Genomic DNA, 26,841 nt, shown 5'->3' with positions numbered 1-26,841 from the left:
AATAAGACAAGTTTTAATTAACATATCAATAATTTTATGTTCAAATGATAAACCAAATTCAACAATTACATTATTCCTTGACATCTTTAGGAAAATAATTTTTATTTACAGATCTACGACCTACTAACTCTAAAATATTCTTTAAAACAATTCTTGTTTGTATTAAATTTTAAAAAAATAGAAACATTACTTTAATGCAAAACCAAACAAACCAATAACATCACAAATTCTAACTTTCTATTATTTTCAAAATAGATATTTAAAAGAAAATGAATTCAAAACATTGTCTAATGAAAAAAAAGTAAAAAGGATTTCCCAATTGTGTTTAAAGGGACAATTTTTTGAATAATTATTTGAGACATCTTTAAACTATAAATAAATTCAATATAATGTGCTAAACATAAATAAAAAGCTGGGTGAAACCTTTGTCAACATTAACTACATAATATATTATTAATGAATGATTATTGTTTGTAGGTATAATAGTAAATAAAAACCAGTATAAATTATATCAAACAATACAAAATACAATAAAAACAAAACAAATATTGTTGGTTTGAATACTAATTAAACTAAATTGCTTGATGGTGTGAAATTATTGATGATTTGGTTTTAAGAAAACTATTTATAACAAATTATATGTATGTACGTTTCAAACTGGTGATGGTTATAATAAAAGCAATGCTACCCCCCCCTATAAAATATTAAATTTTAATAGCACTTTATATTTACATTAACTATTTAACAATAGCATTTACATATATATATAGGTACACAAAGGGGAAAAAAAAATTAGCACCCCCTTATTTTTAAAAATGCCTTGGTAGGCATACGATTTATGTCATGTTTGGACTGAAACTGCCAAAGCTCGCAAAAAGAGTCCTTGTAAAATTCAAGGGGGTGCTGAATTTCTTTCTTTGTACCTAGTTTGTGAACAGTATTCTAAATACATGTACATCTTTGTGAATGATTTCAATACACAATATAAAGTTGGTTAATAATAAAGCCTATACATGTTGTCTAAACATATATACAATGAAATCAATGATTTTACTTCAAATTAAAGAAAATACTTCAGGTTAGAGAATTTGATGTCTAAATGAATGGAAGACAAATATATATGGCTTCTGATGTAAATTAGTGTTTCTTGAAGTAAACAAAAATTGTTATGTACCCAAATAAACGAGAAAAATTAAACCCCAATAGCTATTTACCAACAATATTCTGTTGAATATCTAAAAATAAGGAAATAATAGTCTTTTTTTTTTTTAGAATAAGATGATCATCAAATTATGATTTAATCTCCAAACAAATCTTGCTTCGTATAAATGAAAAATGGCCTGACAAATGGAAAAAATATCTTTCCTCGCAAATCAATGATTCAAACTATTGCTTACTCCATCAATTACACAAAATAAATATGGTGAGAACATAACAAAGGAATATAAGACATTTCTGTATAGTGATGGCACTAGAATGTAAGTAGATGGTTTACAAACACTACATACATACATAACAAATATATAAAACATAAAAATACTATTATATACACTTCACAACCCTACTAATAAAACTTTTATGTTCCCATAAAAACAAGTAACAAGCTTTTTAAAGCTGTCTAACTGTAATAACAAAACCACTTGGCTAGTTTCAACTTATTTCTAATACTCAACTCAAATCACTTTCACTAAAGACACAAACTACTTGGAATCAAGCATCAATCAAATCAAATTATTTTAATTTCTTTTCAGAACTTATATAATTAATACAACTTTTATACAAATTAGAAGAATACTTCTCATGAAAGAGAATAAAACTGATGAACTTGAATATGGCACAAGATATTCTTAAGAGAAATATATTATATATCTTTACTTCTAAGTTTTAGCTAACACAAGAATTGGATTAAATAAACAATTATAACAGTCATTTAAACTCTGTATTCAAAGTTACATAGGGTATTATCATATTTATTCTATTTACAGCTGAAATGGACTACGAATACACTTTCATTATTTCAAATTCAAAAAATTACATCAAATACATATTCTTCAGATTAACATGTATTAAACTGTTGGAAAGTGATTTTTCTTATGTTAGTTAAAGATATGGACTGATGCAGTATTATTAATTAGGAGTGCTAACCATGTTAGTCTACCAGTCATCTGAGAATGCTGCACCGGGTATAATATACTAAATATCTACACTTTAAATTTCAGACTAATTTAGAAGTGTCAAAAAAAGTAATGAAAATTAATTCCTGAGGATAATTATAATATTAATAAAATAGTTTAATAATGTAGGTATTAAAAAGAAAAGTAACATGAATGAACAGTATTTACATGTAATAAGTATATGGATTGTAAATTTCCTGTAAAATAATAATAATGATAATTATGCTAGTTTTTGTAAAAGAAATCATTAAACATGATAAACTATTGTATATATAAATTATGCAGTTTATCTTCTATACCCTGATAGAGAGATGAATACTGTGTACATTGTATCCTAGGCTGTGTTCCAATCATCCTATTTATGGTAATTATAAGTCTCTTACTAGAAAACAGTGATATAAAAGTCATGTTTCAGCTGACAAGTAGAAAACCATGATTTGAAAACTGTTTTCAAGTTAAAGAGAGAGAGATAAATAAATGGGTTTAACGTCCCCACATCAGTACTGCAGATCTTTTTTGGGACAAACATATTTTTTATTTTTCAATAACATTGTGGAAGAAGACCGGAGTACTTAGAGAAAACCCTCATAAATTATGCTGGTGACTCTATGTCTTGTCGCATACAGATGTGGTATTGATTGAACATTTGGACACATAACTATCTTTAATTTAGAAACTGTATTACTTACCATAATTACGATATGATTGGAACATAGTAATAGCTCAACAATAGTCAATCAAGTTATTCCCGTTACATTTACATGTATTTTTTATGAAAATCGACATGCAATTTAACACATTTCTTTACAAAAACATATTATTTGCAGCAATTTGTGATCAAATTTTGTATCTGATTTCTCGGGCCAAATAAAATAAACAGCTTGGTTCCAGTTGCAGTGGTTGAATAAAATCGGGTAGGTAGAATGCGTTTTTTATTTTATCAAAGTATTACTTATTTTCACTATCTTGGTGCCTGAACTTGAAATGCATGACAAATAGCGGAATCAAAATAACTAAACAGAAAATATATCAGATCTTTAATTGATGATAAGATCTGGTGATTAAATCTATTTTATGATTGAACTGATAAATTAGGATTACTCATGTAAATGGGAGGCACTGTATATTTTTCTTTTGGCCTAAAAAAACCCCCCAAAAAACTAAAACCAATAATTATTTTAAACTTAAAAGGCTCAATTTTCCATAATTTAAAAATTAGCATCCATCTGAACACTGGTAAGTATTTAATCATAGTTATACTGTGGAAATCGGAAATATAATGTACCATTCATTTTATATTTACGATATGTACTATATCCTTTAATGCTCTATGTTAATTAATAACAATGCTGTTAGTAATAGACTTTTATATAACACATACATATAGCACTGATGACTGGCCGAATATAGAGGAAGGGGTGGGGTGGGATCTGGATTAGGCATGAATTTGACTTAACTATATATAACAATCTCATATCACAATTCATATCACAGTTACTTCAACATGTCCTTTAAAAACAATACACAAATATAATATAGCTCTACATTTATATTGCTTTAAATACATGTAGATATGTTTATATATTATAATACAAGTCTCATTTGCATATATACACAACACTTAATATCTGTTTTATAAACCACAGTCTAGTTGAATACACAGATGCAATTATTTCTTTAATATATAACTTCATCAACAATATCTGTATCTCTTTAAGCTTCCGAGGAGTTGTTTTTGGCAATTAAAGCTTCCAATAGCCTTAATCTCGCTTTTACTTGCTGAAATATATAAATCAGATACATTTAGAAATATTACTTGATTTTTAAAAAGATATGTTGTTAGAAAACATAACATATGCCCACAGCAGCTAAATCATGCAAGCGGTCCGTAAAAGTTGTCACATTTTTAAAGGGAGCATGTACAAAAAACGATCAACAGCAACAACGCAAGATGTAATTATTAAAAATAATTAAAATTTGATAAATATATAAGGTTCTAGTTCTTCTAAACACTATACATAAACAAAATATTTGTAGCAGTAATCAGAGGATAACTTTAGCTGATATTGTTGAAATTTAAAAGAAAGATATGCATTAATTTCAAGTCAATCAAATGATAACTTTCGTCTGAGTGCCACCACAAGATTTTTCTAAGATATCTAAGGCTATAACCCTGACGGAAAGTACAGATTTTAAGTAGAATATATTTTCAAGCTATTAATGCTTCAGTTGATTTACTCCAGGGTATTACTTTGCTATTATGGTACTTATTATCTGTGGCTGATTGTTTAATAAATACTGTTTATAATTTGTTTCTAATTTACCTTATAACTATTATATTCTTCTTGTAATGGTGTTCTGTCTTCTTTCTGAACTTTTCTGAAATAAATAAACTTCAGTTATACTTCCTACTGTATTTAAATTAGGATTATATATCTTAATCTATCAAGATAAGGATTATCTAAATTTATCAAAATAACTGCTAGCACAGAAAATACTTACCTTTTACTAAACCTTTCTAATTCAATACTATATTCTGATTGTTATTTTTTTATTTTATCGGAAGAGTTACAAAGTAGCATTTATCACAAGGATATAAACTGTAGAAGTGTGTAACTCCCTATCAATATTATTATTTGGATATGTTGTTTTCTCTTTTCAGATTCTCACTAATCAAATATTTAAATATACAACCAAATTTCCCTGCGGGAGTAAAAAAAATCATAGAAAGTAAAAATCCTTACCTTCCATGTTCCTGAAAGAATACATCTTCAAATTCTCGTAATTGTTTTCTCATTTTTCTTTTATCTGCTTTAGTTCTGTGTAGTTCATCATGTAATTCATGTCTAGAAAATAATTACAATATTGTGTTATGAATGTATAAAATGTGACTGAAGTGCAGTTCCTTGAAGTGAAGTCAAAGTTGATGACTTTGTGAAAATGGAATAACTTTGTCTTAACGAATATATGGAGACTGAATTTCATATTGACATGCATGCCAAATGAAGTGTGATATTGACACATAATACCATAATGATGGAAATTAAGACTACGTAATGTACAACCCTGAAGTCTCCACTAGACAGAGAGAATACATGAAACTTCCAAGCAAAAAATCTTTTGTAGATTGATACCAATTTGAATTTCTGTTTAATGGTATTCTGATGTGAACAATGTTCTTTTATAAATTTCATTACTTAATAATTCCAGAAATGTAACTATTTTCAAAATATATATATATATACATATACAAGACTACAAATTTAGACTGCATATTTTGCTGTTTATGATTAAATATTTGAATTCCCTGACAGGTAAATTATATGATAGATTTATTTGCCTGACATTTTAAATGCCACTCAGAGATTAACTAGCAATAATATACCATAGTATAACTAATGATACTTACACATCAAGTTCATGTAGATTCGATTCGGTAGATTTCCATTCTGTTGTATTAGCTAACTGTACATTTTTCTTTTTAACTTTTGGTGATATTGTTTCTTTACTATCAGCAGGGTTTACAGTATCTTTTAATACATTAAAATCTCTAGTAACAGCAAACTGTAAACTACCTAATTCATCTGCTTCTTCTTCCTCTTCTTCTGCTGTAGGAATTCTTAACGGAGAATGCTAAAAACAGAACAGGTCTCTATTATTATTAATGTTCTTGCTATAACAGTTCAAAAATAAATAATGCACAATGAATATATTGAAAATTTCACTAAAATTACTTTATTCTGAGCAAAGATATTAACCTTTGAAGGTTTGACAAGATGTGTGCAATGATTGTAACCACTGTCCTGGTTGTTTGAGGCTTAGCCTTGCTTCACCATTTTAAGATTAAATCATTAAATGGCCACACCGTTCTAATCTACTTAAAAACACACCTATCTGATGGCATCAAGACTTGATTATGGTCTTATTATGTTAATAAATGTCTAATTAATAGTTTAGATAACATTTCATGCCAAAGTAAAGACCTGCCATAGACCGATTTAGCTCTTGAATAATGCCTGTTTAAGAAAATCTCATATTTCTCATAGCACAATGGGTAAGTCAATTTCAGTATTGTGTGCTTTTGATAAGCTAGCAAACTGTTTTAGAAGTTCTGAAATTCATCACATCTTTGTAAACAAGTAACAGAATTATCCCATTTTTGAACTGATAGTCCTTGTAGAGATTCAACTTTAACAATATTGGAGTTTGCATAGCCTTTAAAATCTCTCAAAATGATCAAAACTATATAAAGAAGTAAGTGAGTAAAAACTTACAAAAGAACTTGAGGGTGTAGCTGACATTATTTCTATAGGCTGGTCTTCTGGTACAGTCTCTAATTCAACTGTATCTCTTGGCTTTAATATAAAAACAAAATTATAACTTTAATAATGATAAATGTCGACAGTTCTTAAATAGATGGATTTATTACATACCAATATGCTATATATACATCCCAAGATTCCAGTCCGGGACAAAGAACAATTTTTGATCAAATGTCTTACATTTTCAAGAGAATAAATCACAGCTTTAACTTCAATATTTTGCCAGATTGACAAAATCTGACATTTTTGTCAATTACTTTATCGATATATAAGCTGGCAGATAGTAAATTGACATTCTACAACAAACATCTAGAAAACATCAAATGAGGGTTCGAATACTTCTGAATTTGTAACTCTGTGAAATCAGGGCATCAGAAGGTTGAAATATTAAGAAAATAATGAAATAATAAATTACTTACAGATGTGGGTTTTGCGAGAATTCGTTTAACAGATCTATATCTATCATACAGTGGTCTCATTAAATCTTTCTCCATTTTATTTGTCTAAAAAACAACACAGAATATAATAATATGTCTATCGCACACGGTCACTATTTGGATTGAAGATAACAAGCTGTTGTCATGCAAGATGCGCCCACATTTTGCAGGAGATGGACAGAAAACAAACTAAAAAAATAGGCGACATAATCCAGGAAGTTATGCTCCGATATGCGTGCATATCAAAAGGAATCGAAATCTCTGGGGTATAAACATATATTTTAAGTTTCATCAAAATCAGATAAAAACTCTGACCTCTAGAGGGTCCACAACCTTGGAATTACATACTGTTACACTATTTGTGTACAAAGAAGCGGCCATTTTGTTGGATAGTTTCGGTCTGATTTTCACGAAATTCGAACTCAATCTTCATTGAAATTGAAAAATTTAAATGATTTTTAAAATCAGATAAAAATTGTAACCTATAGAGGGTCTACAAATTTTTTTGTACAATCAGGGGCCATAAGGAGATCTTTGGTATATAAACACATGTTTTCATCAAAATCTGATCAAAATTGTGACCTCTAGAGGATCCATAACCTTGATATTACATACTTTAACACTATTTGTATATATAGAGTGGCCATTTTGTCTGGCAGTTTCGGTACAATTTTCATGTAATACGAACTCAATCATCATTATGGTGTAATGGTGAATAATTTGAATGTTTTTTTTTAAATCAGATAAAAATTGTGACCTCTGGGCGGACCACAAGCTAAAAACAACCAGGGGCCATTATCCAGGAAGTTACATTCCGATATAAATGATTATCGAAAGGAACTAAGATATTTGTGATATAAACACAAATTTAAAGTTTAATCAAAATCGGATCAAAATTGTCACCTCTAAAGGATGAAGAACCTTGATATGACATACTTTTTCACTATTTACGTTCAAGGAGTGGCCATTTTGTCCGGCAGTTTCTGTCTGATTTTGTCGAAATTCGAACACAACCCTCATTATGGTGTAATGGTGATATATTTAAATGTTTTTTTTAAATCGTATATAAATTGTGAGGTCTACATTTACCAAAGGTAAAAATGATATATTTCGTACAATCGGGGGCCATAATCCAGGAAGTTACAGTCCTATATGTGTGAAAATCGAAAGGAACCAGAATCTTTGGGCTAAAAAGATACTTTTCAAGTCTCATCAAAATCGGATGAAAATGTGACCTCTAGAGTGTCCACAAGCTAAAAACGTGATTTTTCATACAATCAGGGGCCATAATCCATGAAGTTATGGTCCGGTACACACAAATACACCTATATTTCAAGTTTCGTTAAAATCGGATAAAAATTGTATCTAGCAGAGTGTCCACAAACAAAATGTGACTGGACACACGAACGGACGGACAGGAGTGATGACAATATACGTTCACATGAAAATGTGGGCGTATAAAAATGTGTGATCGCATACATATTTCATCAGCTGTTTCGTCCCAAACACCTTTACAATTTATACATCCGTAAAACAGACCAAGTAAGAATTCTGATCTATATAGCGAAGCTGGTCTAGAATATATATTAATAATAAAAGGTGTAACTAGTATCATCCATAGGAGCACACATTTGTGATTAGACAAAAATTTGATCACATATAAACACACACACATATATTATACAACAATATGATCTTATATATTAGAGCAAAGAATTTGGATGGAAACTTTCAAAAGTGAACTCAAATGTAATTCCACTGGGGTACAGCGATAAAGTTTTTCGTGCATATTTAAGTAGCGAAGAATTTAAAGTTTCCTGGATTACTTACCGGGCGGCCAAAAAGATTCTCAAAATGTAGAAGTGATTTTTGTATAGCCAGCTTTTCTTCTTGTACCTGTTCTCTTATCATCATCTAAAAAATAACATTACAACATTACATTGGAACTTGAATTATGTCATAGACTCGGGATAAATAGGATATATCTGATCATAATATGTGTGATTATGAGCCTGGAAAATTTGAATTTAGAATAAATGGAATGAAACAGGGTTTAATGTCTCATCACAACTGCCATTTTGAGACCAGAGGGATAATTTTGCCAAGACAGTGGTTTTTGCACCCACTATTATGTCAGAGATCTTTTGCTTATGTGCCAAGGTGTTGACCTCAGGTTTTTCATTTCATCTGAACGAAAATGGTAAAGAACTTTCTCAGCCATCAGCAGGATCAAACCCGGGACCTACTGTTTTGTTTAAAGAGCCAGTGCCATCCTTACTCACTGAGCAACAGTGGCTCAGTGAGTATTTAAGAAACCAGTCCTAAATGTTTAAGTGACCGACTTCTAATTCATCATTCCTTTCTTGCAGAAAACTATGGTAAATATTTATATCTATAGAGGTAAGTAACAACATTCTTACTGATATATCATTTGGTCTTTTTGCTTCAGCTCTTTTTTCTTCCAATCTTTTTAATAACATTTCTAATGTTTGTTGTATAGATGATGATAAAATACTAGCTGGTGGATCACTTCTTTCACCAGATGATGAAGCTCCACTACCATGACGACTACGACTACCCATTTCAGCCTCTTCTTTCAATTCTAAATATAATAAACAAGCCATGACAATAATCTAAAATCTCAATGACAACAGCTAAAATAGACTAAAGAACAAATTGGCTGTTCCATCTTAAATACATTTTTTCATTATCAAATGTTGTGCTATGTCAGTTTTTGGCGTATTTTTTTACCTCTGATTAGCAAGATGTTTTTCCTGAAGAATATGACAGCTTTTTATATATATAATATATATAATATAAACTACAATTCTAACTGCATTTATTGTGTTTTAAGGTTAAATTCTTAGAAATTCTAAATAGATGGCATATGAATTGACTGGCAGGTAGGTTCTCTAGTCAATTAATTTCACTGTCAGTCAGTCAAAACGAGCAGATATGAGTGAATAAAGAGCTTTGGCCCTGAGTTCACAATGCATTCTCAGAATATAAGGCTAAAGATTTTGAGTAAATTCTTAACTTAAGTCTAAGAATGCTTTGGGAACTCGGGGCTAGATAAAATGCTTAGGAGTGATGAAATAAATCTATTTACAGATACTTACTTTTTAAATCTTTTCTAGCTTTTGATAGTTCATGCATATTTTTCTTTATTTCTGGTCGACTAGCCTTTTCACTCTGTGAGGGCTGAAAATAAATTAACATAACATTCATATAATCCTTTCAATAAAATTAAAGCTCAAATCAAACATTAACTTTATCTTTTAAGTAATAAATAAAACAAACTTACTCTGTAGCCGTGATCTCTTTCAAAACTTTCCTCAAAGTTCTTAATTTTCTTTTTAAACACTGAAAAATAAATCATTTTATTGAAAAAATTAAATAACATCCAAAAATGTGAACTATGTACAAAGAAGATGCTAATTTGACACTAAATATTACATTTTTATCTAATAATTATGATCAAGAATAAAGATAATCAATGAAAAATTGGTTAAAGTAATCCTAATATTCTTAAACATTGAAATTTGGCTAACAAGAGTTTAACTTTGGAAATTCAAACAATGCAGATTTTTTAGTGGTAGAATACAGCTCTAATTTTTACTCAATACACCATAATTTCAGCTTTACTATGATCATGTTCACATCAATAAACCAGAATTACTATGGCCGCCATTCTAGTAACTGACACTAACAGCTATTTCATTTTTATGCATGTATACCAAAGAAGTAGACTTTGCCTAGATAGTGTACCTTCTTCAAATTCCAACGCACAAGTGGTCTTTTATAATTACTATTAATGTGTACATGGTCAAACCCTCCTTGAATGGATGGATGGAGAGAGAGAGAAACTAGGTCATTTCAGAACTAACTTAAAAGTTTAATTTTATTTTAATAATTTGCATGCACATAGCAGTCTTTAGCTGTGGAGGAAACCGGAGAACCTGTGGAAAACCCACAAGGATGGACACTGCTTGACTCAATGACAGACCTCATGGTGAAAGGCGATAAACTATTCGGCCATCACACCCCAACCAATCAGAATGGACTCTTACCAATGTCATATCAGCAGACATGGTCTGTGACAAGTGAGAACCAGGAGTGAACTTTGAAATTATTAACAATATCAAAATTTAAAAAAAAGAAGAAAAAAAAAGAGGAGATAATCAAAATAATGTATGACCCATAACTACCTTGAATTTTCTTTGTTAACTGTCTTAGTTTTTGACTTATTTCATCATCTGGTGCAGAGCTGAATAGAAAAAAAAACATATATTTTAAAAACATCTAACATTACATAGTCTTTCTGATAAATCCATGAATTCCATATACTCTTTTACGACGGATAATAGAATCACACCATTTTTGGTTGGTCAGTTAATCACACAATATTTTTCACATTAAATTGAATTTGTGCGTCATTTGCACCAATATCTAGTTTGTCATTACTTAATCCACTCTAAAAACTTCTCAAATTGATTATTTTAAACAATTAATTAAGAAAAAAAATAGCAACGGTAGATAATCTCCTGGCTTGGATTCGAGCGGATAGTAAAGAGGCCCATCAAGTGGTGACACGGGTTAGTTTAAATCATCTGTGAAATCTTTGTAAATATTGAATAGAACATTTTGCAAGGGATTCATTATCCCTCATAATATAAAGATCAGTGGCTTTAAATATAAACTATTAAATATTTTATATGAGTGATTGATAAACTAACCCGTGTTTTTGGTATCTATCTTGATCAACAGGTGGTGATGGTGGTATATCTGTATTCAATGCCACACTACAAATAAACCAAAAAAAAAAATATAATCAATATAAAATAATCAAGCTCTTTATTTCCCTCTTTTCTCTTTAACTAAATATGTATAGGTTTCAATATTTTAATCCTTTATAAAAAGGAAACTCTTTCTTCGTTTTATCTCCTCTGGATGAAAATGAAAATAATTCATGAAGAATCTGGTCAATGTATATCAGTTCATTAAATAAAACAAGTCTAAACCTTATATGTAAATAATCACAGGGAAAATAGCTGAAATAATGGAGATTAACTATATAAAAAATAAACTAGCACTAAACTAAAATATAATGCCATTGTTAATTAGCTGGCTCACTAACTACACAATAAAAAGCAGAACAAATACAAAACATTCACAAAATATTATAAGAATACATGTATCAATTTCCAATTAAATATATTCATTTCAAAACTGGACTACTTTTTATAGTTTAAACTACATGTAAAGAGTATTTTCTTATTGAAGTCACCAAGTGTACATTTTCATAAAAATAATTAATCTCAGCATCTTTCTTAGACTATCTACATTTTCTGAAGTTTATGTATGAAAACTTTTCCCAGGTCACTGAAAATTGCAGATTTTACAGAAAGCTTACATATTCATCTACCAGGAGAGAAATATCTTAATCACACAAAACATGAAATTGATAATTTATTGAATTGTTAGATTGTCAGAGAAAGTTGTGTATTTATGAGATTATCTGTTTAGTTAATGTTGTGTTTATACATCATACTGATTGACATCAGGGACAGGTTAATTGCAACATTACAATAAATAAATGTAATTACATTTGTCCATTCATTTAGAAATTACAAAAGACTGCTGTGAAATAAGTTCAAAAAGAAATTTCACATACATGCCATATTTCACTGAGCGAAACTCGTTGAAAATAATACTATACAATATTTCTGAAATACAATGCATACATTTACATACAATAAATAAAAATGCTGAATATTCATGGAATAACTATAACCAATTTGTTAATTTAAAGAGCTCTAATGCACTGAGAAAACAAATATTTCTTGTAAGAAAAGACTGTCGATGTCATTCACCATGCCTAATAGATGCATTAAAATCAAACAGATCGAGGAATGTATGGTAGTCAACTTTTATCTTGTTTACCATGCTCAAAGTATTTGTTTGAAGATAAAAGGTATTAAATGGAAAATCTAAAGTGTTAAAAAAATCTGTGTTTAATTAAGATTAGAAATGCTATTGTAAGTAAATCATAATCTTAGATACTATTTAAAAATCACCTTGTAAATGATTGATTGATCATTAAATTAGCACTGGGTGATGGAGGAGCTTCCTTATGTGAACAAGATTCATTTGATCTAAAATTCATAAAGGTTACAATACATTTCTAGTTTATTTTAAAATCACTGGAACTCTATAGATATATAATTAATTTCATGTATATGTATATTTAAGAATGCATATTAAGAATGACATTAAATTTTGTATGGAGTTTGCATCTCAACACAATAATTTTGGTACTAAAATACAGTTGTTTTTTTCCCTATATTCACTTAAACAATTCTAGGGAGGAGAAATTTGGAAGGATTACAGCATTTTCGCCTACGCTTCATCAAATTCCTTAATTTCTCATAACCTCCGAAATACTGGTCAATCCTGCACGCATTTACCTATCTTGAAACTAGGACATTCTAGTCCGAGTACAGTGCTATTACAATCAAAATTATTTGATTCGAATAATTGCTCCTGCACTTGTGTTCCAAATCTAAATATATATACGCATCTGTAAAGTGTCTTATTTAATTTATCTTATCTAAGAACATAGTTTTATATTCCCCAAAAAAAAGAAAAAAAAAGCCACTGCCCACATAAAACAGAAATTTATTCACCACTATAAACAAATTTACCTCACCCAGATTCCCAGACAATCACTCTCTGTACTTGACGATACAATAAAATAATTCACCAACACAAAAAAGGCTATTTACAAAACACACACCCAAACCATTTTAAGAATAAACAGACTAGAAGTCAGACAAGAACAGACATCGTCTGCTTTACAGAAATTAAAACAAAAAAAAAATTAAGATTTCTGTTAAAAAAAAAAAAATAGGTGTTGATATGTGCCAGGCCAGTGATATTTGTTTGTTATATGTTATTGATAATAAAATCACCTGGTTTGCTCGGAGAATGTTTTAGCACTGGGTGACATAGGTGCTTCTTCTACATCTCCATTGTAAGGTAGCCAACTAAAAACATACAGTTTATAATAATATCTAATAGCTCTACTTTTATTACAAAATAGCTCTACTTTATCATTAATTATGACTGCACAAAAAATCATAACAATGATTATGGTTTATTAAAATCTGTATATCTTTACAAATAAACAATAAATTTCTATGTTTGTGAAATATAGAAATACTGCTAAACAATTATTTAGTTACTTTTTAATTTCATGAATAAAAAATATTTCAAAATATGATTTCTAGCTCTAAGTACATAGATGTATGTAAATATAGATCACCAAATCTAGAATATACCACCAAGACCAAAAGCATAAATTACTTTTAAAACATAATAGTCCTAGCTCTCTATTGCTCTAATACCAGTAAGAAAAAGATGATATACGCTGGTTGTTTTGAGGAATAAGCCCAGTGCATATCATTTCAGACCATGACACAGATTCCGGTTCTGTAATTACAATAGTTTCGATAAAGTATATGACGTATTCATATACAGTTCTCAATAACGAAAAATACCTGTTCGAATCCTTGTTCCGTAATAACAAAATACACGATTCTGACAATGTCTGTTTATTCGATAAACCAAAACTATGGTTAGTAATGTATATAAATATACCCTATAAATCCGATAAGTTGCACGTATAATCTATTTATATAGGTACTATAACTATATATAATATAGTATTAGGTGTATATTATATCACCTGTTAAAACCTCGCATATAAAAAGCTGCAGGAGAAAGTGGTGCCTCCTCTACATCTATTTCAATATCTTCGTACAGCCAGCTATAACTATATATATAGTATAGACTAATAAGTACAAATTTTATTCTTATGTTTTACTCTTTAAAAATAACATATATTAAATACTTTACTTTCATACTTAAGATAAAAGAAAGGCATGGCTAATGATCTACCTGATATGTTAAATTCCCACTAAACTATGGATTGACATTCTTGTGTACATTAGAATGGCATCAGGTCTAACATCACTTTAAAACAGTATATATGGCAATATAGGTCATTTTGAAACTATCATGGTATTTTGAAGCTATCAGGTTACTTTGAAGTTATCATGGTTATTTTGAAACTACCATGGTTACTATACGAAAGCTATCATGGTTACTTTGAAGCTATCATGGGTACTTTGAAGCTATCATGATTACTGCAGGGTTACTTTGAAGCTATCATAGTTACTTTGAAGCTATCATGGTTATTATGAAGCTATCATAGTTACTTTGAAACTATCATGGTTATTATGAAGTCATTATGGTTACTTTGAAAGTACCAAGGTTGTGAAGCCATCATGGTTATTATGAAGCTTTCGTGGTTAACATTATGAAGCTTTCATGATTATCTTCATTTTACATGGTTGCGCTTTGTTACGGATTTGATAAATTCAGTGTTTAGAAATCTGAATATGTACCAAAAATAATCCAAAAATTGAATCAATTTCTAAACTTTATTTAAATTTCAATGCAGAATACTGGAATACTAAAATCATCATTTGATGACCTTATATTTGAGTACGGTTCCTTTGCCAGATAAGACCACCCTTAGCTTCTATAATGTTGCATGCTTCTACTAAGTTTAAACATTAACAACTTAGATCAATCTGATTTTATTGTCAAATTCCACCAAAACATTTAATCATAGGTCTAAAATAAATACGTGCAGTGTTTCTGACCTTCTATTTTGTAATCTAAGCTACATGAATTATCAAACTAAACAGGGAGAAGGAGGAGCACACATCACACTTGAAACCAATTTGTTCTACATATCAATATCCAAAGTAAATAATATACTATTAGAAAAACATGCATCAGGCCAAAACCAATTGAATTTTTGTTCTTCAAGAATGCCTATTAAACTTTTCTTGTTTCTTTGGGGAAAAAATGATTTAAAAAAAATACTTTGTTGCTCTTCTTAAAAGATTTCTGTTGAAATTTGGCTATATATTTATCAAGAATATGAATAACTAAAAATTAAATTGTTTTGGCCGCACTGTATCTCTATAAAATAGATTATATAAAACTAAGCAATCAAAAATCTAATTACATGAAATCTACAATGGATGAAATAATACTAATAATAATACCTACCCATTCTTTTTTTTAAGTTTACTACTTCTAGGTGATAGAATAACACTAGGATCAGTTTCTTCCTCATTCTCTTTATCACACTCATTCTGTACTGGTATATACCCCATAGACTGGGCTTTCATAGCAGGTATTGGGTCTGAAATTATTCAAATATATATAACATCAACAATTGATTGGGAAATAAAATGGGGAGTTCTCCTACTGAACTCTTAAAGAGGCATTAGGCAAGATTAGAGAAAGAGTTGAGAGTTCTCATTAACATAATTTCTGGGGGAATCAGGTTGCGAGTGGCTAGTATTCATCAACATAATATAAAAGGATGAGGTGGCGACATAATTTTCCTAGATAGGTTCAAGGGGGTGTGGATGAGATTTTATCAATGTATTTACTCAATGCCATGTTTCAGTGGGATGGAGTGGAAAGCTTAACAATGTAACTTTTAAGAGATATGAGGTGGAGAGTATGTCAAAAGAAAGATGTTATGGCCATTTTTTTCCAAAGTAATTTCAAGGGATGGGAAGGAGTCAATGTCATTTTTTAGGAGGGATTTGGATGTTACTGATAGATAAACTGATTACAATGTAAACACCTACCTGAACTATCAACATGTTCATGTAGGATAGTTAAATCTAGTGGAGGTATAAATGGTTTTCTACTGTTTCCTGGTGAGCGATCGGGTGATGCAGCTTGTTTTATATTCTCTTTCTCTTCTCGCAGTAGGAAATCAATATCTGGTCGAATACTATGATTGCTTAAACTGTCTGGTTTAGATGGGTTATTTTTGGAAACTATCTCGGTTTCTTTTAACAAATCATCTAATGCCTCCTCTTCTTTCTCTAAACTTTTTCTACCTTTACGACTTGGTGTTCTTCTTACTGGTCCACTCGGTTTCTTGAACTAAAAGTATAATAACAAATCATATAATATTCCAATTAAATTTTTTTTACCTTTTTGTTTTCAATATAATGTGTTAGTTCAAGCACACAATATTTATTTCAAGTCGCTGAAAAATTTTGAAACCTTTGCAAACCAATTTTTTTATGAAAGTTGAATCTCTGAAAGCAACAGCTAGCATCCACTACAGATGATTTAAACAAACCAACACCACGAACATGGGTAAAATCTTATAGATAACATGACCTAGAATTAGAATTTAACCATAAAACACAATAATTACACTTAATTAAACAAGAGCTAAATCTGCCTATTGCAGGTCTTTCTTTAGGCCTGAAATGTTATCTAAACTAACTTATCCAGACCATAATCAACTCTCGATGGCATTGCTAGCCTGCAATGTTTATTGGATTAGGTTCAGATTTGCTGTTCAACTTCCATTCATACTTTAATCATGAAATGGATAATCGAGATTATGTTTTTTTATCGTACTGACTTTGGTAATGATGATCGAGACTAAGCCGAAAATTCAATCACTAAAATCTTGGTTCAGAGTGGATCAATTTGACTGAAATTTTCAGCAAATTCCCTTTACATTATCTAGTTTTTAACTATTATAGTGAGAACTACCAGCTCTTTATCTAATCTCCCATAATGTATCTTTAAATGTTTTTTATATGTAAAACACTTCAAAATATATATTTTTCGAATCTGTAGTAAACAAAATTCGAAGAATGTGGTGACCCTTCAGGACTCAATCTTATGAAAATGTATAACCATTCGTTGTGAAAATTCTTAAGTACGAGTCCCCGATGACCATATAAAGGAAACATCTGCGCAATCTCACTTAAGTCTGATAAGTTTGAACTGAACGAAACTAGTCACTTCATGAGAGAAATCAGGGACGGCTACTCCCCACTCATAGATTTCTAATTTTAGTAAACAAAATACATCAAAATTGACTGCCTGTCAACTTACCCCTTGTAGAAGATTATCTGGTTTTACTGTTTCAAATACATCCACATCATCTTCATCTATAAACGGACTACAATAAAACATTATACAGATATAATACACTAGTTAATATACTAATAAGTACTGAAACAGTAACACCCCAACATTAATTAATTTTTAGTCCTTCAGTTTCAATAAATAAATAGCCATAATTAAGTCTTGTGAATGATGTTTTGTTGAAAACTTCAAAACATAAAAAGCATGTACAGATTCGTGTGTACATAGAAGAACCCTTGGTTGTTGAATTATATAAAATAAGCATGTGTTTGTCCCAAAATGACCAAAGTATTCAAACTCTTCCAATAAAACTGCGGGACGTTTGGACAAACCCTGTAAGTACACTGGTACAACTTACGTAGCAAGGATCAATAAAATAATGTTTGTACCTACCTGGGATTTTTTGATGAGACAGTCAATGATTTAGACATTGGATCCTGTGCCTGAAAATGCAACAAACAACTTTCTTCATATTCTAGTACAACAATAACTTGACTATATTATACATGAACAATCCTCAACTTCTAGAACTTAAAGGACAACACTGACTTTTGCAAAGGCTTCTAAAGTTAATTTGCAGCTCATGCAAATCAATGGTCAACAACAGCTCGAGATATAATATCTCATCCACTAATTAATGTGTTAATTAAAATTAAAATATTTAAAAGGTTGACAGTTGAGATTCAGCATAGTTGAAACTAATTCCAAATGAGATCAAGAATGACAGCTTATGTTGTCCTTTAAGTCAACATTATATACATGCAGTTTCAGGAACGGAACATCAAGATAAGAAAGATTTCACCTCTATGAAAAAATTCTTTTGATTTATATTTACAGGATTGGTAGATAAAGGTTCAAAAACAATGTTAATGGTTTTAATATTGTTTATATACCGGTTTATGTATAGTGATTATGGCATGTTACCAATATTCAATGTTTTACAGATATATCTTCTCCACCAAGTACTAGGTGCACATGTCTATAACAAGTCAGATAATTCTATTGGGCTTGTCTTATAAACTCTATAGCATTTATATGTAAACAAAATTTTTTATTCCCCCCCCCCCCAAATATTGCATTTATAACGAAATAGTTATGAGACTTCCTTAGTAAAGAAGATCTAAATATATACGCAATTTCAGGAAATTACTTGCAGATATCTAACATATACCCACAAGGCACATTTATTTCATAAAAATATTACATTATAAATATCAAGTATGTAAATATATATATCACTCAGGGTCACACTAAATACCATGACATGACACAGTGGTAAGCTACCTAGTTCTCTAGCATTTAGCTCACTCTTGCTAGGTGCAAACTTTGTGTCGCTGAATAAAACACTTTATATTTCTTAGAGCAAGGTAATCATAATATAGCACACAATTCTGTATGTCGAAAAAGAAATGGTCTCTTAAGGGAACTAAAAACATAACCTTATGGTCCCTGTCTTTAGTCTGAAGTAATCGCACAAGATTTTAAAATTTTGTTACTTTTTACATGGCTGCAGTTAGACATTAACATTTGAAATGGTTAAATCCTTAAATGAAGCAATCTTTTCCCAATTACAATAAAAGTCGTAACAAATATTTATTTGAAAAACAAACTGCTTTCTTTAAAAATACCAACTGGAAAACAATTAACCTTATACATATATTGATGAACTTAAAACAATATTTTGATTGTGAAGTAATAGTGTTGAACTAACATGGAGTGAGGAATTTAAGAGTTCAAATGAGTTCACATCAATTTACAGAGAATAAAATCTATTTACCTGTACTATTACAACACCTTTACTTTCAAAAAATTCAAAAGCTGTAGAAGTTGGTCGTTGTTTGGTTTTATTATCAAATGTAACGTCTGCTACACCATAAGTATCATCATGATTCTCAAACTGATTAATTAAATCTGTTATCTGTATACTTGGACCTAATGTTTCATCACTGTCACAGAAAAATAATAATTACAATGCTATATATCTATTCATATTTATTTCAACAGCCATACACTATTACAACATATTGGATGTACAGAAGACAACTGCTTGCTTTGCAATGTAACTCATTACTATTCATATAAAGGTCATGAATATTCATGTTAACAATTACAATATGTGTAATATATCTTTGTAACATTGGTCCAAAATTATACTACAATAAAATTGAAATCCGTTTCAAATAAATAGGGTCTAGTAAACTGGTCACCAGTCCATGGAAATACAAGTTATCTCATGACACTGTACTAATTTGAACATTTCATTGTCTTCTGTCAAAGACTTGAACGATGGGACCATAAATCAAATCTTCAGTGGAATTTTCCATAATAATGAGTCATGTGCTGCTGATTTAAGTCAGGGCAGCAAGGGCAGCAAAAAAAAAACAAAACAAGCCAACAGTGAGGCTGATGTCCCCCGCTGAAATCCCGAAATAAATAGATGACATATATTAATTAATTGCATGTTTATCTTTTTCAAAAGTATCCAGCAATCAAACTGATTATTAAGTATACATTAAGTTTCATCACTCTCTATCAGATAGAATCAAAATAAACAAGGCATTGACCTAATAAACACATACACCAAGTTTGAACATTCTAGCTCAATTAAAAGTTATCGTGTCCCAAAGCATCAACCAATCAAATTGCTTATCTCTGCTTACCCTAAGCGGAAAATGCTCATCTTCGAACTCCATCAAGGCATTGACCTAATCAACACATACACCAAGTTTGAACATTCTAGCCCAATTAGGAAGAGAGTTATCGTGTCCCAAAGCATCAACCAATCAAATTGCTTATCTCTGCTTACCCTAAGCGGAAAATGCTCATCTTCGAACTCCATCAAGGCATTGACCTAATAAACACATATACCAAGTTTGAACATTCTAGCTCAATTAGGAAGAGAGTTATTGTGTCCCAAAAAGTGTGACGGACAGACAGACGGACAGACAGACGGACGGACGGACGGACGGACGGACGGACAGACAGACGGACGAACCCATTTTAATAGTCCCCTGCTTTCTTCGAAAGGCGGGGGACAAAAAAAAAAAATCTTCAAACAACAACATTTCATTCGAACTCCATTGATGTAACTTTGTAACTCCATTGATGTAACTTTGTAGTCAAATCAACACAGAGAATGATTAACCTAAAACTTACCAATCATCCTTTTCATAGAAAGACTGGCCTTGAGAATTAACATCTGAAATCATATTGATGTAAATTATTATGACACGATTCAGCATTTTAATCTTGGGGATTGATCATTTAAGATCATTTAGTCAAATCATTATAAATATCTATTTAACTATAAAACTATTTATAGCTTAATGTAACAACTGGGGTATAATGTCCACTCAACATAACAAGGTCATTTTGGGACTACCAAATGCTAGATTTTTATTTGAACAATTTGGGGTCTTCAGCAGTGAGAGGAAACTACAGGATGCATAAGAAACCCACAAGGTTAGGCAGGCCCAATTGAAGGATCGAAACCATGACACTTTACTGAAGGGCAGACCTTAAGGTCTAAAGCACACACACTTGACATTTAGACCAACCTAGTATGTTCTGCAAACCGATATATTCACATGCTTTCCAATCAAGTATTGACTAATCAATAAAAGCCAGTATATATTAACCTAATTTATTTTATGATATTATTGAATATTACAATAATAAATACCTGAGTCAGTAGCAAATGATAAATTATCTTTCTCGGGACTAACACTAAAATCATCATCACCAAACATCATTAAACCAGTAATAGTATCACTGATAGCTTTCTCTACAGCTCTGTTTTAAAATCAAATATAAAGTCAGTTAGATTTCTGAGAAACATGGATAAAAATAATGTAGACGTATAAAAATGGAAATGCCCAGAAAACATGTTCGGGGCACTGTCCTTTTCAAAATCCAAAGGTGTGCTAGCATGCTGATAATTAGGCAGACTAAATATTTGCATAGTTGTGCTCAATAATTTACATGTATGCTATGCCACAGACAACTATGTCTATAGTAATAGTATATAATAGATATACCTTGAAGTTCTGGCTGTAACAACAGGAGATTCAATCATACTGTATCCTTCACTGTCAATATAAAATATAACTATATATACAACACAATTACCTAATAATTAATTAAAACGCATTTAATAAAATTCATAATCTCAATTCATGAGACTTCAGAGTATCCACATAATTGTTCTTGACTTTTAAGATGTCTTTTCATGGTCTAAAGTGAAATTTAAAATAAAAAATCTAGAATTAAAATAGTAATGAAAATATGTAACATCTATCTATTTACATCCATTCATCCACCTATATTTATCTAATAGTAAGACTAACCTATCTAAAGCAAAGGGGGACGCGCGTCCACCAAACTCGTCATCACTAGCTAATGTTCTGGGACTGGCCGGTATGTTATTTATAGAAGGTACTGCACCAATAGAGTCATCACTTGTATCCCAGTCATCTTGATACTGGTTACTCTCATAATTTCTCATCTTATTCTGTAGCAAAATAAAATCAATCATCAACCACAAGTCACAAATCACAAGGTTTCTAACCTTGATGTAATACTTGTTAACCCTATCATAATTCTCAATTTATTCTGCAGCAAAATACAATTAGTTATTACAAATCACAAGGCATTTAACCTTGATGCAATGGCCTTTTGAAACTGTCATCTTATTTGTGGTAAAATTCAATGTCACAAATCACAAGGTGATGTAATACTTGCTGACCCAGTCATATTTCTCATTTTATTCTGTAGAAAAATACAATCAGTTATCACTATATGTCACATATCACAACATTTTTAGTTTTGATGCAATATCATAATGTTACAGATGGAAATCAACATTGTCAAATTTATCAATAATAAATAAAGGTCAATTGCCGTTACAAGATCAAAAGTATTCAAGATTAGGTTGCTCAACTCACTGGCTATATTCAATGACTGGTTTTGATTGCATCAGACAGAGTTTTAAATTATTTTAGGAAATTAAATTGCGACATCTGTTGTGTGTCATCAGATCTGACTTTGACATATGATTATTAAACAAATATATCAAATAATACAAACTTTTCATTTAAAACCTACATTAAAGCTACATATTAATCCTATTTAACCTCCTACTATTCCGCTTCATTCAGGCTTATTAAGACAGCCCAGGTAAGGAACTGGTTTCATATGATTAAAACAACCGTTCATTTAATACCCATAATAAAGCTATATAAATAATCATATTTTCTACCTTTCTAGGAGAAGGAACAGGTCTCATTTCTTCAATATGTACACTTAACTTTGGAGGTGGAGGCCGAGGTGGGGCAACTTTCTGTCTGCGTTTTTCCTAAAAAAAAAACAAACAAAAAACAATAGAAATCATTCACCAATTGTATTGGTTTCCCATTTTATTTTAATGTATACAACCAAACTAACTAATTACTTAATCCAATTATACTAGTTTTGGGTAATGTAACAGGCTTAGATATAATTACTGAAATTTTTTCTTACCCATAGGACTAAAGGTGAGTCTTCATAGTCCAATTTAAATAATGTATCATAATCTGTAATAAACTTGGCAGTAATCTGATTAATAACACCTTGATCCTTTAATCCATCTAATCCTTGACCACATCTAAAGGATAAGTAAATAGATATATAAATATGTATTATTATTATCTACCAGGGACAATTAACATGTAATAATCTAAAATTGGATTTTACAAGATTACCTATATATAACAGATTACCACGGATATTGATATTCCAGTAGACAACCAAAAAACAACTGGCTCTGTCCTAAACTTTAGGCTTCTAGAGTTTTTTTGCCCTGAACTCAGTATTAAAGAGGAATTATCACTCTTCTCACCAAGAAAATAAATTTAAAATAAAGTTACCAAAAAGTGTTCAACTATGGAGGTATGTTGCACCTGAGCACACTAAACTTTTAAAGAATGTGCATGGCTCATATAAATTGAAAGTTAAAACAGCTACATCTCAGCAATAACTTGACATGTTGATCTCAAATTTCAAAACAATCTAATTTGCTCATTCAATGATAAAAGTATCTAAACTAAAACAAATGATTATAAAAGATAAATAATCAACACAGAAGAAATATACAAGAACATAGTAAGAAGTAAATGTAGGTAAATGTAGATCATTATAAAGCCTTTAAAAATAAACAGCTTTCCAATATTTTCTTAAAAATAGCTATAGATTGGCTATTCAACAGTTTTGGTGTTTGTGCACTTAAACAGAGGTAGCCATACATCCTGGTTACTCAACAAATCAATCTGCTGATTAATGTAATACATAATAGGATCATGTCAGTAAGAATTATTCATTATTATTGAGCAATTGTGTCTGCTACTCACGTCTGCTATTTGTCACCTGATGACAAGATGGTAAAAACATCAGATTAAGGTTATATATAATTTAGAGACAAGGAAATGGTGCAGAGTACATACTGTAGTAGAGTAAACTAGTAATCAAACATTCATGACCTTTATAGAGCTATTCATTACTAACAATACACCATCACGTAATGTCCACAATATAACCAAAAGTCATTATTAACATGGTGTTTCTTTATAATCTATCACATTTATCAAGTTAAAAATAGATTACACACACAAGGTTCAATTTGGATAACATTAAAAACATCAAATGTTAAATGTCAAAGTGCATATTTAGTTAGCATAATTTTGCAAGTCATCAAATTACTCAATTAATATGTATAAATAGGCAAAGGGCCAGAATTCTTTTATAGCTTAGTAATATTTAAAATTTGATTTGCATACTTTTAAACCCACTTGTATCAATGGATACTTTGTGATATCTGGGACTTCTCCTTTAATCAAAATGGCAGACGTTCAAATCGATATAAGATTTATTCCAAATGGCAGAGGTGGACGAGGTTTAACTGATAATAATCACAGAGATAGAATAAAAATGAGACGGCACGATAAAATTCACTGGAAGTGTTCCAAGACTATACATGTCCTGCAACTATTAATACCAAAATCAATTGTCTACTTCAATTTGATATAAAAGTTTCCTATCTTGCCAAGCTTATTAATAGCAGTAGTCATTTTGTTTAATGTGAGTGTGAAATAGGCCTATTTAACAACCGCTTCCATCAAGGTGATATCACAAGCAATACAAACTATAGTTTATAATACTACTGTTTTTGGATTATAAAAGGCAAAAGATTATCGGCCAAATATAAAAGCATGCGTGAAAATCTTGGACAAACCGATTCATTCTTTTCTGAAACCAGAAATTAAAAGGACTAGCTTACCTGAACAAATTAGGACCAAACACAATTCCTAGAGCCATGGAGTTCATTTTATTAAGATATTCATGATGAGCCACTATGACTAAAAACTGAGCTAAAAACTTCAACAAGTTATAATTATTGAGTGGTAGTTCTTTCAATGCCACCTTTAATTGTTGAATACATCTGACACTGTCAACTTGATTAGCTGAAAGGGAAATCACATGTCTGAACTCACTAATGACTTCAAATTAATCATTTAATTAACAGGATATCAGGTCAGTTACTGTCAAATTTGAGACTCAATGCTGCTGAATGTCATTTGCGGGATTTTAAATCAATTGCACAGTACAATATTGTGAAAGTTGAATCTCTATAATTTCTATTAATCCAGAAATAGTTCCATTCTATATAGTACTTACAAAGATATAAATAAGCCAGCACAACCTTACATGCTGGGTAAAAAATCTTTTGAAGGTCCTCTTTACAATACAACTGGACAGACATTTATGAAACTGTATACAATTTGAAACAGTACTCCTGATAGCCAAATTAATGCATAGATATTGATATTAATTTGAAATCCTACCTTCATAGATATCAACAAATTGATTAGTCATTCGTTCGGGAATAGTCGAGTCGGTCATTTCACGTAGAAACAGTTTAAGAGTGCTAGCCACTGCCATGACATCATGATCTTCCTCCAGATCAGCATCTCCAGTCTGATCAAATGATGATTTGATTTTATCTACAATTCTAGCACTGCCATTAACTCGAAATATCCCTTCTTGATCCAAACCTACAAAATAATATACTTGCTTTTAGAAAAAAACAAGCCAACAGTGAGGCTGATGTCCCCTGCCCCAATCCCGAAATAAATAGATGACAGATATTAATTAAAAGCACATATGTATCTTTCTGAAAAGTATCCAGCAATCAAACTGATTATCTATATTAGTCTAAGCAGAATATGTTCACAATCTAACTCAGTCAAGGTTATGAAGTACTTGGTAGTGAAACTATAGACTAAGTTTCATCACTCTCCATAAGTTGGAACCAAAGTTATCTTGTCCCAATACATCAAACAATGAAATTGCTTAGCTTTGCATAGCTTTAGCGGAAAATGTTAATCATTGAACTTAGTCAAGATATTCGCCTAATGAACATCTACACAATCTGATTAAAACACAGATCCTATTCCGTTTCATTTTTATAGTTCAAAATTTCATTTTACTTGTCTTTACTACACTAGGATCTGGAAGAGTTGATATCATTGACGTGTTCTGAATATTGTGAGGGCTTAGCCAATGAAACGATCTGTTACAGCGAGCTTTAGGCGTGTTTTGCACGGAACTGTGGGTAATCCACTAGTAACATCAATGCTGATTGGTTAATCAAATGTCTGACATCATAGGGTCAAAAGCCGCTTGTATGACCTCTGACGCGACCTATCGTTGCAACCGGTCAGATCTTCATGTAGTGTAGTCCATCGAAAGTATAAAAAAACCGAAATGAAATATAGATCTGTATTTTAATCAGATTGAACATCTACACCAAGTTTAACCATTCTACTT

General features: G+C 30.6%; 1 protein-coding gene across 11 annotated transcripts in view; it reads right to left on the bottom strand.

The window, feature by feature from the left end:
• Window positions 1-11: 11 nt before the first annotated feature.
• Window positions 12-26,841, bottom strand: part of LOC126810779 (protein FAM13B) — a 73,239-nt gene continuing 46,409 nt past the window's right edge. For 5 of the 11 annotated variants that reach the window (XM_050536042.1, XM_050536035.1, XM_050536038.2 and 2 more), the window contains 28 exons: window positions 25,857-26,066; window positions 25,292-25,475; window positions 23,500-23,623; window positions 23,240-23,335; window positions 22,329-22,492; window positions 22,020-22,070; window positions 21,665-21,774; window positions 21,139-21,181; window positions 19,760-19,928; window positions 18,376-18,425; window positions 17,950-18,016; window positions 16,671-16,974; window positions 16,078-16,213; window positions 14,681-14,767; window positions 13,905-13,979; window positions 13,011-13,088; window positions 11,670-11,735; window positions 11,142-11,200; window positions 10,238-10,296; window positions 10,053-10,134; window positions 9,354-9,535; window positions 8,764-8,847; window positions 6,916-6,999; window positions 6,449-6,529; window positions 5,584-5,807; window positions 4,919-5,020; window positions 4,499-4,553; window positions 12-3,953 (listed from right to left, as the gene is read on the bottom strand). In XM_050536042.1, the coding sequence (XP_050391999.1) occupies window positions 3,888-3,953; window positions 4,499-4,553; window positions 4,919-5,020; window positions 5,584-5,807; window positions 6,449-6,529; window positions 6,916-6,999; window positions 8,764-8,847; window positions 9,354-9,535; window positions 10,053-10,134; window positions 10,238-10,296; window positions 11,142-11,200; window positions 11,670-11,735; window positions 13,011-13,088; window positions 13,905-13,979; window positions 14,681-14,767; window positions 16,078-16,213; window positions 16,671-16,974; window positions 17,950-18,016; window positions 18,376-18,425; window positions 19,760-19,928; window positions 21,139-21,181; window positions 21,665-21,774; window positions 22,020-22,070; window positions 22,329-22,492; window positions 23,240-23,335; window positions 23,500-23,623; window positions 25,292-25,475; window positions 25,857-26,066 (3,092 nt within the window). In that variant the 3' untranslated portion in view covers window positions 12-3,887. The remainder of the gene's footprint in view (window positions 3,954-4,498; window positions 4,554-4,918; window positions 5,021-5,583; window positions 5,808-6,448; window positions 6,530-6,915; window positions 7,000-8,763; window positions 8,848-9,353; window positions 9,536-10,052; window positions 10,135-10,237; window positions 10,297-11,141; window positions 11,201-11,669; window positions 11,736-13,010; window positions 13,089-13,904; window positions 13,980-14,680; window positions 14,768-16,077; window positions 16,214-16,670; window positions 16,975-17,949; window positions 18,017-18,375; window positions 18,426-19,759; window positions 19,929-21,138; window positions 21,182-21,664; window positions 21,775-22,019; window positions 22,071-22,328; window positions 22,493-23,239; window positions 23,336-23,499; window positions 23,624-25,291; window positions 25,476-25,856; window positions 26,067-26,841) is intronic. The other 6 variants (XM_050536040.1, XM_050536041.1, XM_050536043.1 and 3 more) reach the window with 6 other exon arrangements.

The sequence above is a fragment of the Patella vulgata genome, chromosome 2 (assembly GCF_932274485.2).
Source record: "Patella vulgata chromosome 2, xgPatVulg1.2, whole genome shotgun sequence".
Classification (NCBI taxonomy): Eukaryota; Metazoa; Mollusca; class Gastropoda; family Patellidae; genus Patella; species Patella vulgata.
Note: the sequence above shows the minus strand (reverse complement) of the source record. Positions and strands in the feature narration are given on the sequence as shown.